This window comes from Capra hircus, chromosome 2 (assembly GCF_001704415.2).
Source record: "Capra hircus breed San Clemente chromosome 2, ASM170441v1, whole genome shotgun sequence".
Classification (NCBI taxonomy): Eukaryota; Metazoa; Chordata; class Mammalia; order Artiodactyla; family Bovidae; genus Capra; species Capra hircus.
The window spans coordinates 3,277,870-3,294,492 of NC_030809.1; the positions used below are offsets into that span (position 1 = coordinate 3,277,870).

At 49.8% G+C, this 16,623-nt stretch overlaps 1 protein-coding gene across 1 annotated transcript; it reads right to left on the reverse strand.

Annotated features, from left to right (window-relative positions):
- On the reverse strand, window positions 6,332-12,431 carry PLA2G2A (phospholipase A2 group IIA). Its single transcript, XM_005676914.3, has 5 exons — window positions 12,322-12,431; window positions 10,120-10,169; window positions 9,796-9,940; window positions 9,439-9,545; window positions 6,332-6,808 (listed from the first exon to the last, which is right to left on the reverse strand). The coding sequence occupies exons 2-5, from the start codon at window positions 10,157-10,159 to the stop codon at window positions 6,666-6,668; spliced, it is 435 nt and encodes a 144-aa protein (XP_005676971.2). The 5' UTR covers window positions 10,160-10,169; window positions 12,322-12,431; the 3' UTR covers window positions 6,332-6,665.

A 16,623-nucleotide genomic window follows, 5' to 3' on the forward strand; every position in this document is an offset into this window, starting at 1 on the left:
TTTGTGTGCTCACTCTTTGCTGGTGAATTTAAACCGTGTGAGTGGCACTGTAAAGTGCTGAAAGAGGAAAAACAAGTGGCCCCGAAGAGTCAAATTAACCCAAATCTCCAATGCAAAGGAGCCTTAGAGGGGAAGCAATATGGCCCTTTATGTAGTCATGTGGCTGGCAAGGTGTTTATTCTAGATAGCCGTCTTTGAAGCAGGTGCCTGGCAGTCAGAAGATATCAGGCACTAATCAAAGGTTGTCAGGCCCCAGGCAAAGGTCACCAGGCCTTTACAAAAAACCAAACAAATCCCAAAACAACTGTCAGGATGTTACGGAACCGAGGTCCGGTTGCTTGCCACTTAAAAGGCCATGAAGAGGAGAGGTTGGTGGAGAGCTTGCTTTCTGTTGGATGCTGGCAACGGGGTGGGGGTAGGGTGCAGAGGGCAGACACCTGTCCAGCAGACAATCAGGTATATGCTTTCACAGAGAGAGGGAGAGGGCTGCATGCAGAAACTGCACCGTCAGCTCTCAGAGTCATCTTGAAATTGGTCATTGGTGGTCTTACCAGCATCACCTGGATGGTTTTAGGTACAGTTTATCTTTCGTAGTCAAGAGAGTGTTTTTCCAGTAATCATGTGTGGATGTGAGTGTTGTACCATGGAGAAGGCTTGAATGCCAAAGGATTGATGCTTTTGAAGTGTGGTGCTGGAGAAGAGTCTTGAGAGTCCCTTAGACCGCAGGGAGATCAAACCAAGTCAGTCCCAAAGGAAATCCACCCTGAAGGTTCATTGAAAGGACTGATGCAGAGGTTGAAGCTACAATACTTGGGTCACCTGGTGCCAAAAGCTGTTCAGTTCAGTTTAGTAGCTCATTCGTGTCCGACTCTTTGCGACTCCATGGACTGCAGCACGCCAGGCTTCCCTGTCTATCACCAACTCTCATGGCTTACTCAAACTCAAGTCCATTGAGTCGGTGATGCCATCTAACCATCTCATCCTCTGTCATCCCCTTCTTTCCTGCCTTCAATCTTTCCCAGCATCAGGGTCTTTTCAAATGAGTCAGTTCTCCACATCAGATGGCCAAGTATTGGAGTTTCAGCTTCAGCATCCGTCCTTCCAATGAATATTCAGGACTGATCTCCTTTAGGATGGACTGGTTGGATCTCCTTGCAGTCCAAGGGACTCTCAAGAGTCTTCCCTAACACCACAGTTCAAAAGCATCAATTCTTCGGTGCTCAGCTTTCTTCACAGTCCAACTCTCACATCCATACATGACCACTGGAGAAACCATAGTTTTGACTAGATGCACCTTTTTTTGGCAAAGTAATGTCTCTGCTTTTTAATATGCTGTCTAGGTTGGTCATAAATTTTCTTCCAAGGAGCAAGCCTCTTTTAATTTCATGGCTGCAGTCACCATCTGCAGTGATTTTGGAGCCCTCCAAAATAAAGTCTCTCACTGTTTCCACTGTTTTCCCATCTATTTGCCACTAAGTTATGGGACCAGATGCCATGATCTTAGTTTTCTAAATCATGAGTTTTAAGCCAACTTTTTCACTCTCCTCTTTCACTTTCATCAAGAGGCTTTTTAGTTCCTCTTCACTCTCTGCCATAAGGGTGGTGGCATCTGCATATCCGAGGTTATTGATATTTCTCCTGGAGATCTTGATTCCAGCGTATGCTTCTTCCACCCAGTGTTTCTCATGACGTACTCTGCATATACGTTAAAGAAGCAGGGTGACAATATACAGCCGTGATGTACTTCTTTCCCAATTTGGAACCAGTCTGTTGTTTCATGTCCAGTTCTAACTGTTGCTTCTTGACCTGCATACAGATTTCTCAGGAGGCAGGTCAGATGGTCTGGTATTCCCATCTCTTGAATAATTTTCCACAGTTTGTTGTGATCCACACAGTCAAAGGCTTTGGCATAGTCAGTAAAGCAGAAATAGATGTTTTTCTGGAACTCTCTTGCTTTTTCAATGATCCAGCGGATGTTGGCAATTTGATCTCTGGTTCCTCTGCCTTTTCTAAATCCAGCTTGAATATCTGGACAGTCACGGTTCACATACTCTTGAAGCCTGGCTTGGAGAATTTTGAGTATTACTTTGCTAGCATGTGAGATGAGTGCAATTGTGTGGTAGTTTGAGCATTCTTTGGCATTGCCTTTCTTTGGGATTGGAATGAAAACAGACCTTTTCCAGTCTTATGGCCACTGCTGAGTTTTCCAAATTTGCTGGCATATTGAGTGCACCACTTTCACAGCATCATCTTTAAGGATTTTAAATAGCTCAAGAATTCCATCACCTCTACTAGCTTTGTTCATAGTGATGCCTCCTAAGGCCCACTTGACTTTGCATTCCAGGATGTCTGGCTCTAGGTGAGTGATCACACCATCATGATTACCTGGGTCGTGAAGATCTTTTTTGTATAGTTTTTCTGTGTATTCTTGCCATCTTCAGTGCTGAATATTCATTGGAAGGACTGATGTTGAAGCTGAAGCTCCGATACTTTGGCCATCTAGTGGGAAGAGTTGACTCATTTGTAAAGACCCTGATGCTGGGAAAGATTGAGGACAGGAGGAGAAGGGGACAACAGAGGATGAGGTGGTTGGATGGCATCACCGACTCAGTGGACATGAGTTTGAGTAAGCTCCAGGAGCTGGTGATGGACAGGGAGGCCTGGGGTCGGAAAGAGTCGGACAGGACAGAGCGACGGCACTGAACCATTATATACTGACTCAGAACCATTTCAGGCAACATCCATCTTGAAGATACTAGGCTTTGAAGAGCTAGACCAGTGTGAAGTGCTGACCACCAGATTTGTCCCCACCAAATTCCTACACTGAATCCTGACCTTCGTTAAGACCTCAGGATGGCTTTGGGAACACAGTCTTTATGGAGGTGATGAGTTAGGATAAGGTTATTAGGGTGGGCCTAATGCAGGATGACTGGTGTCTTCAGAAGAAGCAGAAGTTTCGACAAAGACACACATCTTCACTGGGAGAATTCCACATGAAGACAGAGCTCGAGGTGGGGGTGCTTCTATACACCAAGGAAGCCTAAAGATGGCCCGTATCCCCAGACACTGGGGAGAGTAAGGAACAGACCCTCCCCCACAGACTGCAGAAAGAAACCAACCTCGCTGGCACCTTGATCTTAGAGTTCGGGTCTCCAAAATGAGAGCCCAGAAATTTCTATTGCTTAAGCTACTCAGGTTGTGGTACCTGGTACAAATTCCTAGGAAATGAAAAAACCTCCAGGGATCTCTGTGGGTCCTTGCAATCCAGGGTTTGAAGACAAAGAATGCCCCCTGCCATCTCAGTAAACAGAGGATGGCGTGGCCATCAAGCTAGCAGCCGCCCCTGACAGTGCCCCCGAGGGGGTTTGGGTCGGAGGGAAACAGGATAACGGCCCCAGGTAGGTAAGGTGTATATCACAGGAATGATCGCATTAAGCCCAGATTCTTGCCTCTTTTAATACATAGAAAAGTGCCAAATTCATTAACTTGAGATAACTGGTTTTCCTCTAGTTGGCAGGTATCTTTTGATGTTAACTACATGGGCTTTTTTCGGGTTGTTGTTTGTTTGCCTTTTCTGCAAAAATTCCTATGTATCCTGGTTCCTCCCTTGCCCCTGAGGACAGTCTTCAGACCTGTCTGAGAGACTGTATCCAGGCTGAAGTCCTCAGTAAAGCCCCAAATAAAGCATAATTCTGAATGTTTAGGTTCTGCATTTTTTTTTTCCCTCTATATTTTTGCTCCCATTGCCATTGGTTTTAGGCCTAAGTGAAGTTCAGAGGTGATGGGCTAGACCTTCACCTTTTATTAAGCACTTCAATTTCGGAATACTGTTGTTTCAGTGGCAGGCAAACTGCCCCACCCCCGTGCATCCTGGGGGCCCCTGGTATCATGTCCAGGTCCCCGCACTCAAGGACTCTGGGTGATGTCACAGACTGCCTCTCCTTTTCCATCTTTCAGGATTTTCCCTAAGAATTCAAAATTCATTGTCTGGGTTCTTGTTCAGCCTCCTTCATCCAAGGACTAATTTTAGCACTTGGAGTACATTAGTGAAAAACAAAAATACTCTCACGGGGCTTACATTTTGGTGGAGAGAGACAGACAATAAAACAAAAGGCACAAAAGGTGAGCGATACGCAGCTGACCCTCGAGAGACACGGCGGTCAGAGGCGCCGACCCTCTACACAGTCACGAATGTGCACCCAACTTTACAGTTTGCTCTCGGTGTCAGCGATTCCCCGTATGTGTCAGTTCAACTAACCTTGGATTATGTGTGACTGTAGTGCCTATTTATTGAAAAAAAAATCCTAGTATAAGTGGAATCCAAATCCTTGTTGTTCAAGAGTCAACTGTGATTTTGAGAATGAGCTTATGGTTGCCAGGGGATGGATGAGGGGCAGGGATAGTTAGGGAGTTTGGGATGAACAGGTACACACTGCTATATTTAAAGTGGGCAATCGACAGGGACCTCCTCTGTAGCACATGAAACTCAGCTCACTGTTATGTGGCAGGCTGGATGGTGGGGGAGTTTTGGGGGAGAATGGATACATGTATATGTAGGGCTGCTCACTGAAACTCTCACAACATTATTTATTAATCAGTTATACACCAATAGAAAATAAAAAGTTAAAAAAAGAGTCAACTGTGGAACATTAGGTGGTGATGAAGCAAGAGGGAACGAGGCAGCAGTGATGGGTGGGGATGGTGGGAGTGTCACGGGGAAGAAGGCTGCTGCTTTACATGGGATCGACTTGCTCACACGGGACAGTCAGCGCTCAGAAAAGTTTTCTGAAGCTGTTGATAATTAGAAGTGTCAGCCTATTATCAGTGGTTGCTTCCAATATCAGGATCGTGGTTGAACTTTTTCTATACTCTCTGTTTCCTAATTTTTTCTTTACTCTGTTTTTTAAAGAAACTAATTTGAAAATACATTTACAAAAGGAAGTGTCAGTCACTTAATCATGTCCAACTCTTTGCAACCCATGAACTCCAGCCCATCAGGCTCCTCTGAACACGGAATTCTCTAGGTAAGAATACTGGAGTGGGTAGCCTTTCCCTTCTCCAGGGGATCTCCCCAACCCAGGGATCAAACCCAGGTCTCTTGCAGTGAAGGCAGATTCTTTACTATCTGAGGCACCAGGGAAGCCCCAAAGTGAAAGTATTAGTCACTCAGTCGTGTCTGATTCTTTGCGACCCCATGGACTGTAGCCCATCAGGCTCCTCTGTCCATGGGATTCTCCAGGCAAGAATACTGGAGTGGGTAGTCATTTCCTTCTCCAGGGGATCTTCCCAACCCAGGGATTGAACTCGGTTCTTCTGCATTGCAGAAAGATTCTTTACAGTCTGAGGCACCAGGGAAGCCTACAAAAAGAAAGTTATGTAATAAATGAATTAACAGAAACCTTAATCAAATACTGTCAGGGGACCAAAAAGGGGGCATTATCACATCCTGTAAGGATAGAAGACACCCAGTGGGAAGAAGGGAAGACTCCTCATCCTTCCTGGTAAGGACTCAGCCCGTGAAAAGCCATGGACTCTTTGCTTCCTAGAGCGCTTCCACGCTGTACACAGCCAGCGGCTCTGATGACGATTATTAAAGACTTCTGGTCCAGATGGGACTATCCAAGAGGTACCCTAGATTAGAAAAGCGGAAGTAGCTGTGAGGGCGGGACCAGCTACCAAATCTGTGGGTCCCTGTGCAGAGTAAAATGCTGGATTCCACGTCATCAACAACTTGGGACGGCTGGACAGAGCCGGAGACTAGGCGCAGCGTCCCCTGGGACTCTGCCCGGGTCACAAGCCCAGGAAGCCAGCCCTGGGCGAGGGGACAAATGCCCTGAGAGTCCCACTGGTGGCCAGCATTACACTGGCCCACCCCTGGGCCGGCAACATAGGAGAAGAACGTATCTCACAGGAGGCTGGGACTCTAGACCCCCGGACACCAGGAACAGCACTTCCGTTTTTGCCCAACAGGCCAGCAGGAGCTGCCCTTCCTCAGTGTAGGAGAGGAGGAAGGCTGGGTTTTGCGTGTGATAATGACAGAGGCAGGCGTGTCAGGCCCAGCGCTTTATCTGTTATCTCTTTATTCTCCAACAAGCCTGCGCACTGGGTACTGAAGCGACCTCTGCTTAAGCGAGGTTGCTAAGGCTCAGCGAAGTGGTGGTGGTGGGGATTTGACTCGGCCAGTCTGACACTGAAGCTTGTGTTTCCAAGTCCTTACACTTGCACTACCTTACTAGTACTAATATGTTCTCACACTAGAAGGGCCTGGGGTGGTGTGTGACTGCCTATACCCAGGTGTGCACCAGTACATATTCAAACGCACACATATGCATATAGTTTGCCAAGTCAATTGCTTTATTCACAAGAGCCAGCCAGGGGTGTAGCTGCTGCAGTTAAACATGACTTTGGACTTGAAGAAGAGTGGAAAATGAGGAAAAATCCTGCTGTCCAAAGAAGCAGAGGAAAGGGGCTGGTATACACACCCAGACCTTGAGCTTCTTGTTCTGGATGGAAGGTTTCTGTCTGGGGAGAGAAGGACTCCTGGCTGGTCTCTAGGGTGGGCGAGGGCTTTTCCTTCATTTGCCAAGGAACAAGGCTAGGGTAGGCATTCGGGTGCTAGGGGAGGAAACAGCATTTGGTGGTGAGGCTTCCAGGATGAGGGGCCCTCAGCACTGGGGGGCGGGCCCTCGGCACCGAAGCTTGTTGTAGAAACGCAGCTTCTTATTGTAGGTCTTCAGGTTTGTTGCAAAGCAACTGGCAGCTATTTTATCACATTGACATACTTGACTCTTACAGTCATCCGTGTCCTCTGAAATCACAATAAATAAACAGAATGGATGTTCGTTAATTGTCTATGGATTTTTATGGGAATTCTTGGGGGAAAGACAGCTCCTGTTCTCCCAGGGTTTCTAGTCTGGAACAAGCACTGATGTCCAGGTATTTCTGACTGATGGGGAGACAGAACTCCTGCCCTCAGGAAGCCCACACCCGTCTCATGGGGTACCAGCAGTCATGCCCTGGGATGCTGTGAAAAGCCTTGCTGTTAGATGCTGTCTCTTTCTTCTCCCCAGCAGGTGTGTTCAGGTCCATAGCCCCTGGCCCTCTGGGCTCTGGGAATGGGTCTTGATGGGTGAAAGCCAGCCATGGTCATCCCTGCTTCCTTAGTTATGATTAGTGTCCGGGGAGCACGTGCTCTTGCCCTGACCCGTGAGCCCCAAGGGAAAGTCTGTGGGGCACTTCCAGGAAGAATGAATTTCCTCTCAAAGAGAGAGATGTGCAAAGGGAAAGCCTCTCCTGTAGAGCGACCCATAGCTCTCGGAGCCCTGGACTGTGCCTTGGAATCACACTGCCAACGTGGCGGCACCAGAGGCTGGGGAAGGACTGGACCCCTGGCAACCACAGCAGGACGAGCGCCCCCGCCCTGGCAGCTGCCCTCTCCCAGCTCTCTTCCAGGAGTCAGACCTCCTCACTCTCTGCGCCTGTTAGGTGGGCGTCCAGAGCCTGCGAAAGCCACAGAGCCCTGTGGCAGGTCATGATGGGAAGACATGATTTCTGATCTTAGAGACCTCAGGCTGCTGAGGAATAGCCTGTCATTTCTCAGAATCTCACTCATGGGTCAGTAGGTCTGGGGCACTAGGCAATCCCTTCCAGCCACCGCCCATCTCTCTCCTCCCCTCCACAGCCAAACCTGCTCCAGAGCTTTGTCTACACTCACGACCTCTCTTTACTTCCCACCCACCTTCCAGCCCGCTCTAACCTGGCTTTGCCCTCACAGATCCACGGGAGCAACTCCCGCTGAGGTCCTCAGTGGTCATTCTGCCTCTGAACCCCAGGAGCCCGGTCAGCCCTTCTCCTGGAGGACCCCTCTGTGAAGCCAGCGGCTGTTAACCCTCTCCTCCTGGCCCACCCCTCGGCCTTCTTCTCTCCTCCCTTCCTTCTCTGACTGTCCCCCCTCTGTCTCCTTTCTGGGCCTTTAAACACCAGATGGGTGGGTACCTCCGACTCTCCTCTCTCTGCAGCTGCCTTCTGAATCTGTGTCCAGACCGTACCTTGAGCTGTGAGTTTTTTCACGAGCAGCCTGCTGCCCATCTCCCTGGACGTTCTGGAAGCTTCCAAACTCAACATGCTCCCAGTGGAACCCCTCCTGCTCTCTCCTACCAGGCCCTCCTCAGTTATACCACCAACACAGTACTACAGCCAACCAACAACTCCCAGTAGCCCCACTCAGTCAAGCACCAAGCTCCACTGCTTCTATCTCAAAGCTGTTTTCACAGGACTTTCCACCTCTTCCATCCTGACCACCATTGCTATAGGTCAAGTTCTCCCGTCTCTTTTCTGCACGATGGCAGTGGCCTTTTCCTGGCTCCCCCTTCTATGTATCTCCATCCACACTTGGCAAGAGCCTCTGAAATGCAATTCTGGGTTTTAACTCCTTTCCTTAAGGACTGTCGGAAGTTATGCCAACCTAGACAGCATATTGAAAAGCAGAGAGGTTACTTTGTCAGCAAAGGTCCGTCTAGTCAAAGCTATGGTTTTTTCAGTAGTTACGTATGGATGTGAGAGTTGAACCATAAAGAAAGCTGAGCGCTGAAGAATTGATGCTTTTGAACTGTGGTGTTGGAGAAGACTCTTGAGAGTCCCTTGGACTGCAAGGAGATCCAACCAGTCCATCCTAAAGGAGATCAGTCCTGAATATTCACTGGAAGGACTGATGTTGAAGCTGAAACTCCAATAGTTTGGCCACCTGATGCAAATAACTGACTCATTTGAAAAGACCCTGATGCTGGGAAAGATTGAGGGCAGGAGGAGAAGGGGATGATAGAGGATGAGATGGTTGAACGCATCACTGACTCAATGGACATGGGTTTGGGTGGACTCCGGGAGTTAGAGATGGACAGGGAGGCCTGGCATGCTGCGGTTCATGGGGTTGCAAAGAGTTGGACACGACTGAATGACTGAACTGACTGAACTGAACTGCTTCAGGACAAAAATCTAAGCACAACATGGCCTTGGGCACTTGACCCAGCCCCTTCCCGTCTCTCCAGCATCATTGGTCTTCACTCTGTCTCATCCTCACATTTCCCTTCTTCAGCCCAGAATGGCTGCGGTCCTTCTGGTCCGTTGGACTCTGCTGTGTCCTCCTGTTGGGATGCTCGCAGCTCTGCTTTCCCCTGACTGCTCTCAGCCTCGAAGACTCAGTTTAGAATTCACCGTTCTCGGGGAGCTTCCTCGAACCGCAGGCTGCATGCAGAGCCCCGCCAGCTTTCTCACTTTCTAGCAGAGTCTACCGTGCTGCGTGTTGGCTTTCTTTACTTTCCAGCCCACTGTGAGATTCTTGAGGCAGGAACACTCCCTTTGTATCTACCTTTTTGCTCAGCAGAGTGCCCAGAAGGAGAAAGTGAGCCAAGGAGGCTGAGAGGAGCTGAGACTGTTTCTTACCGCAGATGATTTGGTCCTCTTCATAAGTGGCGTTGTATTTCAGGAACTTGGTGCGGCACCCGCGGCTCTCCAGGCTTCTGTAGCAGCACTCATGTGCCCTGCAACACCTGTGGCGAGACTGTGCTCGAGGGGCTGCCTCCCCAGGCTGCAGGGAGCCCAGGGTCCTGTGGCCTCAGGCCTGTGCTCTGGGCAGAGACCCCCGGGCACTGGTACAGTCTAGAGCAGAATGTCCAAAGGTCTGGCTGCTTTTTCAGCCAGGACTTCCTGGGTTCTGTGCAAATGGGATAACAGGAGCTTTCCCGCTCCTGGCCCCCCCGGGGCCACAAGTGGGCAGAGGGAGGGCTGGGGTGGCCTCACCGATCTGTCGCGTCCTTGGGGGTTCCTCTGCCGCGCATTCCACAGTAGCAGCCGTAGAAGCTATAATTGGTCGCAGGTTCCTTTCCTGTCGCGAACTTGATCATTTTCCGGAAATCCAGCAAACTCCCGTGGACCTGCAGCAGGCCTGGAAGGACAGCAGCTGCTGATGGGGCCTGGGACACTGTGACCTCCCTCTGCCTCTCCCTGCCACCCCCTTGCCCGCACTTCTGAGAGAGGGCCAGATGCGGTGGGAAGGAAAGCCGGGGGAAGAGGGTGCCTCCCTCCCTGGGCTGAGCCCCTTGTGGCCAGAGGTCAGGATCTTACCGATGGCCATGATCACTGCCAGCAGCAGGAGGGTCTTCATGCTGAGGGTTCTGTGGGGGAGAAATACAGACAGACCAGCCTAGATCTTCTAACAGGCGGTCCAGCTTCTGCCCCGGCCCCTGCTGTCCCGCTCACATTCAACGATCTTGATGGAGGGAGTCTTTCAAGGAGATCACAGACACGCTCTTCCATCCCAGGCGGGGTCCAGCGTGACTGCCTTCATCGGGCACACAGGACACGTGCAGGGGGCGCCTCCCAGGTTTGTTACACGACTCACTGGTCGAGATCACCTCCCCCCACGATACACTGCTGAGACCGCCACGCTCCTCACCCTCCTGAGAGTTCCTGGGGGGCTGTGACCTGGACACCTGCCAAACTGGGAGATCGCAGAGTTCGTAGGCTGTGTGTCCCCCAGCATACGTAGCTTACTCACCCCCACACTGGAGTCAGGCTTGGGAATTCCGCCCATGGGGTCGGATCTGCAGTGGTTTTCTCCAGAAGCAAAGCAGCACCATCTCTTTCACCCTTACACTTGTACACAGAACACACACCTACTCGTGCACACATGCATGTGTACGCACACACACTCTATGCTCATCTGCTAGTGCGGACATCACTTCACACAATATAATCACGTTCCCACACAACACCCCTGTGCACAGAACCCCTCTTGTCATACCAGACCAGGCACGTGCAGGCTTGTGCTCATGGGTGCCTGCATGTGCACGCACACATGTGCACACACAGGACACAGCCGCTCATCAAGGCGGGCAGTCGTCAGGGACTGAGTATTTGTTTCTGGCTATCTGTTTCTCAGAGGATCTCAGACTGACTTCTCAAAGTGACTGCCTTGTCTATTCTGAACTCTAGTTAAACAGCTGAGCCCTCTGGGAGCTTGGGGTTTGGTGGGATAGGGGATGGGATGGGGATACCGCCAGTTACTGGACTAAGAGTTTGGAGGCCTCAGCCCCTAGACAATCCTCTTTTTTCTTCTTATCAGCTGCCAGGACAGAGCTGAGGATAGAAAAAAGCTTATGTGCCATTAGCCGATGCCAAAATTTTAGAATATTTTGTCATCTTTCCAATGGGTCTCACTCCTGAGTGAATAAATTCCCATAATAGAGTCTGGGTATGACCTTCCTGAACCCACTTCCAGGAGAGGGCAATGGCCATCTGCTGTTGAACAAGGTGGGTTTTTTTTTTTTTTTAATATGCTATTTGGGAATAAGAAACAGGGCATTTACCGGTGTTCGTTCATTCCATAAACCTGCCATTCACAGGAAGCACATTCTAAGCCTCAGAGTAGTCTGAAGAATCATGGAAGCCTCTCAGGAGATGGTGAGAACTTGTCCAGCAGGAAAAGGACTGCAGCGGGGCAGATGGTCCCTTCCCCAGACTTAGGACAGCATTTCTAGCTTCTCTTCTTGCTCCTCTTTCTTCTCCTCTCCTCCCCACCCCCATCTGGAAGAAGCCAGACCCTGTCCCGGTATTTCCCCCAATCCCGAAAATACTGCCACCTCATCCCCAGTGCTTGCCTGTTTGGAGATGGGGCTGACTGCTCTCTCTTCCTCAGCTTCAGGGAGAGAGTGATTCTAGCTTTCATTTCGAAAACAGATGCCATTTTCCTGCCCTCTAACACTGCTAAGAATTTGGCTCCCATAACCTTCAGTTAACACTCTCCAACACACATCCCCCAAAGCCAGTGTGCCAAAGCTATGGTGCCCATCCCCACTCAGCCTGCTCCCCCCACATTCTCCTGGTCCCCGTCCAGGTTAGACCCAGGGGACTGATTCTGGCCAGAACACGTGTAAGCATCAATGCTGATGCCCACTGCCAGGCTGCAATGAGGTGGAAGCCATATGCAGTGCCTCAGTCTTTCTCCACCCCTCCTGGTGGAACCAGAGACGAAGGCAGCTGGGATCCCTCAGTCACTGGAGGACACTTCGTTGGACACCTTGGAGGACACCTGTTGGAGAGAGCTCTGCAGACCCTCAGTGGTCTTTGCCTGGGCGAGAAATACAAGTTGCATGTGTTAAGCCACTGATCACTGAGATCAGTGACTAGCACAACCATTGCATGGCGATCCTAACCCCTCAGTAACCAGCGTGGTGGCTGGACAGACAGTAGGGTTGTTACTGCTGCAAGATGCCCTTCAGCAATAATCAGCAGAAAATTTTGAAAGAATAAAGGTCTATTACTTACAGGACCTGGAAGTTACACGGCGCACCTGGGACCCCACAGCAGGTCAGGGGCAGACAGAAAGCTGGAGATCACTGGTCTGTGGTTCTGCTTTTATTGGGGTCGAAGGCGGGGCCTAGGGTTTTGTGTGCTCACCCTTTATTGGTGAAGCTAAACCATGTGAGCGTCAGTGTAAAGCATGGAAAGGGGAACAGCAGGTGGCCCCAAAGAACCAAATTAACCAAAATCTCCAATACAAAGGTGCCTTAGTGAGGGGAGGCATATGGCCCTGGCAAGGTTGCTATAGGCATGTGGCTGGCAAGGTGTTTATTCTAGATAGCCATCACTGAAGTGGATGCCTGGCAATCAGAGGACATCAGGCACTTATCAAAGCTTGTCAGGCACTAATTGAAGGTTATCAGGATTTACTTTGCCGAAACCCAAACAAACCCCCCAAACGACTGTTAGGATGTTATGGAACCCAGGTTCCGGCTGCTCACCGCTCAGAAGCCGACAAAGAGGCCAGTTGGTAGAAAGGAAAGCTTGCTTTATTTTGGGTGCTGACATCCTGGTGGTGGGTGGCGTGGAGGGTGGGTGCCTGTCCAAACGCCTGCCCTCCCCACTGGACAGTCAGGTGGTGCAGAGGATGGATGCCTGTCCAAATGCCTGCTCTCCCCACTGGACAGTCAGGTGGGAGGAACATCCATAGACAGGGGAACCCAGTGCTGGTGGTCAAGTCACTAAGTCGTGTCTGACTCTTGTGACCCCAACGACTGTAGCCTGCCCGGCTCCTCTGTCCAGAGGGATTTCCCAGGCAAGAATCCTGAAGCGGGTTGCCACTTCTTTCTCCAGAGGATCTTCCCGACCCAGAGACTGAACCTGGGTCTGCTGCATTGCAGGCTGGGGAAGGGGCTACATACAGAGACAGTATAGTCAGCCCTGATGCTCGTCTCAAAATCGGTCATCAGTGGTCTAACCAGCGTCATCTCGATTCTTCTAGGTGCAAGAAATCTTTAGTTCCAGGCTTGGTTGGTTTCCATGTCCGTGGGGACAGTTCTCAGAATTGTGGCAGCTGATATCGCGGCTAGAGTCTGGCCGTCATGTAGCTACCTTCTTCCACCTGGTGGGGGTTTCAGTACCTGTACTTTAGCACACAGGAGATGACTCCGGATCTCATCTGCAGCCTCGAGGAGGAGCTGAGAGTCCTCGGCGTGCTTACTGACTGCATTGTTATCATCTGGTCTCCTTTGACTGCTCGCCTTTGTTTCTTCATGTGCTCACTTCTCTGATTAAACTTATTCTCTGGCTAAGATTTTTCTGCAGACAAAAGGCAGGCAGAGGATACAGTGGGGCGAAGATCAGAAGGTCCCGTTCAGGTTCAAGGCTTTACACTACAGTAACCTAGCTGTACAGACTCACAGCCATCCCAGGCAGCATTCATCTTGAAGATACAGTTTCCTTGAAGAGCTAGACCTGTATTAAGGGTTGACTTGCGTTTCTACAAAATTCCTACACTGAAGTCCTGACCTCCAGTAAGACCTCAGGATGTGACTCTATTTGGAAAGAGGGTCTTTGTGGAGGTGATGAGTTAGGATAAGGTTAGGGAATGGCAACCCACTCCAGTATTCTTGCCTGGAGAATCCCATGGAAAGAGGAGCCTGGTGGGCTACAGTCCATGGGATCACAAAGAGTCTAACACTGTTAGGGTGGGCCTAAGGCAGATGGCTTAGAAGAAGGGGAAGTTTGGACACAGACACATGTCATCACTGGGAGAATTCCACGTGAAGGTGAAGGCCGAGGTCGAGGTGGGGATGCTTCTGCACGCCAAGCAATCCTGAAGATGGCCAGGTCACCACCAGAGCCTGGGGAGAGGAAGGAACAGACCCTCCCCTACAGACCTCAGAAGGAGCCAACCTCACTGGCTCCTTGATCTTAGACTTCTGGGCTCCAGAACTGAGAGGGCAGATTTTTCTATTGTTTAAGCTACTCAGTTGGTGGTGTGTGTGCCAAGTCACTTCAGCCGTGTCTGACTCTTTGGGACTGTAGCCCACCAGGCTCCTCTGTCCTTGGGATTCTCCAGGCAAGAACACTGGAGTGGGCTGCCGTTCCCTGCTCCAGAGGATCTTCCAGAGCCGGGAGCTGAACCCAGGTCCCTTACGTCTCCCACACTGGCAGGTGGGTTCTATACCACTGGCACTGGTTTGTGGTACCTGGAGCACTACCCTAGCAAATAATAAAACTCCTGGGGATCTCTGTTGGTCTGTGAAATCTGGGATGTTGGACAAAGAATGCCCCCTGCCATCTCAGTAAAATAGGATGTGTGCCCATCCAGGCAGCAGCCACTACTGACAGGGCCCCCGAGGGGATTCAGGATGGGAACAGGATGCTGGCCCTCGGTAGCAAGGTGCCTATCACTGGAGCGATGTCCTGAAACCCAGACTCTTGCCTCTTCCAATATATAGAAAAGCACTAAATTCGTTAACTTGAGATGTCTGGTATTTCTTTAGTTGGGAGAATCTTTTGAAGATTGACTACCAAGTTTTCTTTGCTGTTGTTTATTTATTCATTTGTTTTTGAAAAACCTCTTATATATCCCTTGCCCCTGAGGACAGTCCTCAGAGCTACTGAGAGACTGTATCTGGGCTGAAGTCCTCAGTGAAGCTCCAAATAAAGCATAATTCTCAACGTTCAGTTTCTACATTTTTTTTTCCCATCAACAGGTGTTTGCTCTCATGACCATTTGTTTTGGCCTGAATGAAGTTCAGAGGTGATGGGCCAGACCTGAGCCTTTTGATAAGTGCCTCAGCTTCACACTGCTGTCGCTTCTGTGGCAGGCAGACAGCCCACCCCTTACATCCTGGGGGCCCCGGTACCATGTCCTGGTCCCCGCACTCAAGGACTCTGGTGACGTCATACATGCCTCTCCTTTCCCCATCTCTTCAGGGTTTTCTCCTGAGAATTCAAAGTCCATGGTTTAGCATCTTGTTCAGCCACCTTCACCCAAGAGCTAATTTAAACATTGGGAGTACATTAGTGAAAAAACAAAAATACTCTCACGAGTCTTACTTTTTAGTGTCGAGAGGCAGACAATGAAACAAAGGCCATAATAGGTGAATGAGATACAGTTGATCCTTGAAAATCACAGGGCTTAGGGTCACTGAGCTTCTGCGCAGTCAGAGGTCTGTGCATAGCTTTACAGTGGGCTCTTGGTATCCAGGATTCACCATATATATGGATTCAACAAACCACAGATTCTGCATTACTGTAGAGCCTGTTCATTGAAAAAAAATCCTAGTATACATAGACCTGCACAATCCAAATCCTGTCGTTCAAGAACCACCTGTGACGTCGAGAACGTGCTAATGGTTGCTGGGAGGAAGGATGAGGGAAGGGACAGTTAGGGAGTTTGGGATGGACACGTGCACACTGCTGTATTTAAGACGGATAACCAACGAGGACCTACTGTATAGCGCGTGGAACTCAGCTTAAAGTTATGAGGCTGGACGGGAAGGGAGTTGGGGGAGAATGGGTACGTGTGTATGTGTGGCTGAGACCTTTCGCTGCTCACCTGAAACTGTCACAATATTGCTTGTTAATCGGCTATACCCCTGCAGAAAATAAAAGGTTGAAAAGAATAGAGTCCCCTGTGGAATATTAGGTGAAGCAAGAGGGAAGGGGACAGCAGGGATGGAGAGCTGTAGCGAGAGTGTCACGGGGGAAGATGGCTGCTACTTTACAGGGGACGGATGTGATCACGTGTGACAGTCACAATTTTTAATAATCCAAAGAGTCAAGAGCCAGCGGTTGTTTCCAATATCAGGATTATGGCTGAACGTTTTCTGTACTCTGTTTCCTAATCTTCCCTTTGTGAGGAAAAAAATATTCATTCCTCGTCTTTTAAAAAACAAAACAAAACGCAACACACCTTTAATTTGGGAATACATTTACAAGAAAGTTATGTAGGAAACGAATGAACAGAAGCCTCATTGAAATACAGCCAGGCGACCAGAAGGGGGAGCACTCACATCCTGTAAGGATAGAAGAGCCCCCTGGAAGGAAGGAAAGAAAGACCCCCTCTCAGAAAAGACTCAGCCAATGGAAAGATGCGGACTCTGCTTCCTAGAGCTCTTCCCCACTGTACACAGCCTGCGGCTCTGATGACAATTATTAAAGAATACAGGTCCACGTGGGAATATCTCAGAGGAACCCAGGATGACAAGAAGGGAATTAGCACCCCAGTGAGGGCAGGACCAGCTATCTACTTTGCGGCTCCCAGTGCAGAATTAAATGCAGGATTCCACGTCCTGAACAACACTGCGATGGCTG

Excerpts from the sequence above, each read along its gene's own strand:
- PLA2G2A (XM_005676914.3), bottom strand. The coding sequence starts at position 10,159 with ATGAAGACCCTCCTGCTGCTGGCAGTGATCATGGCCATCG. Across the intron at positions 9,546-9,795 it reads CCCAAGGACGCGACAGATCG|GTGTTGCAGGGCACATGAGT; the intron begins GTGAGGCCACCC and ends GTCTCGCCACAG. Across the intron at positions 6,809-9,438 it reads AGAGGACCAAATCATCTGCG|AGGACACGGATGACTGTAAG; the intron begins GTAAGAAACAGT and ends TTGTGATTTCAG.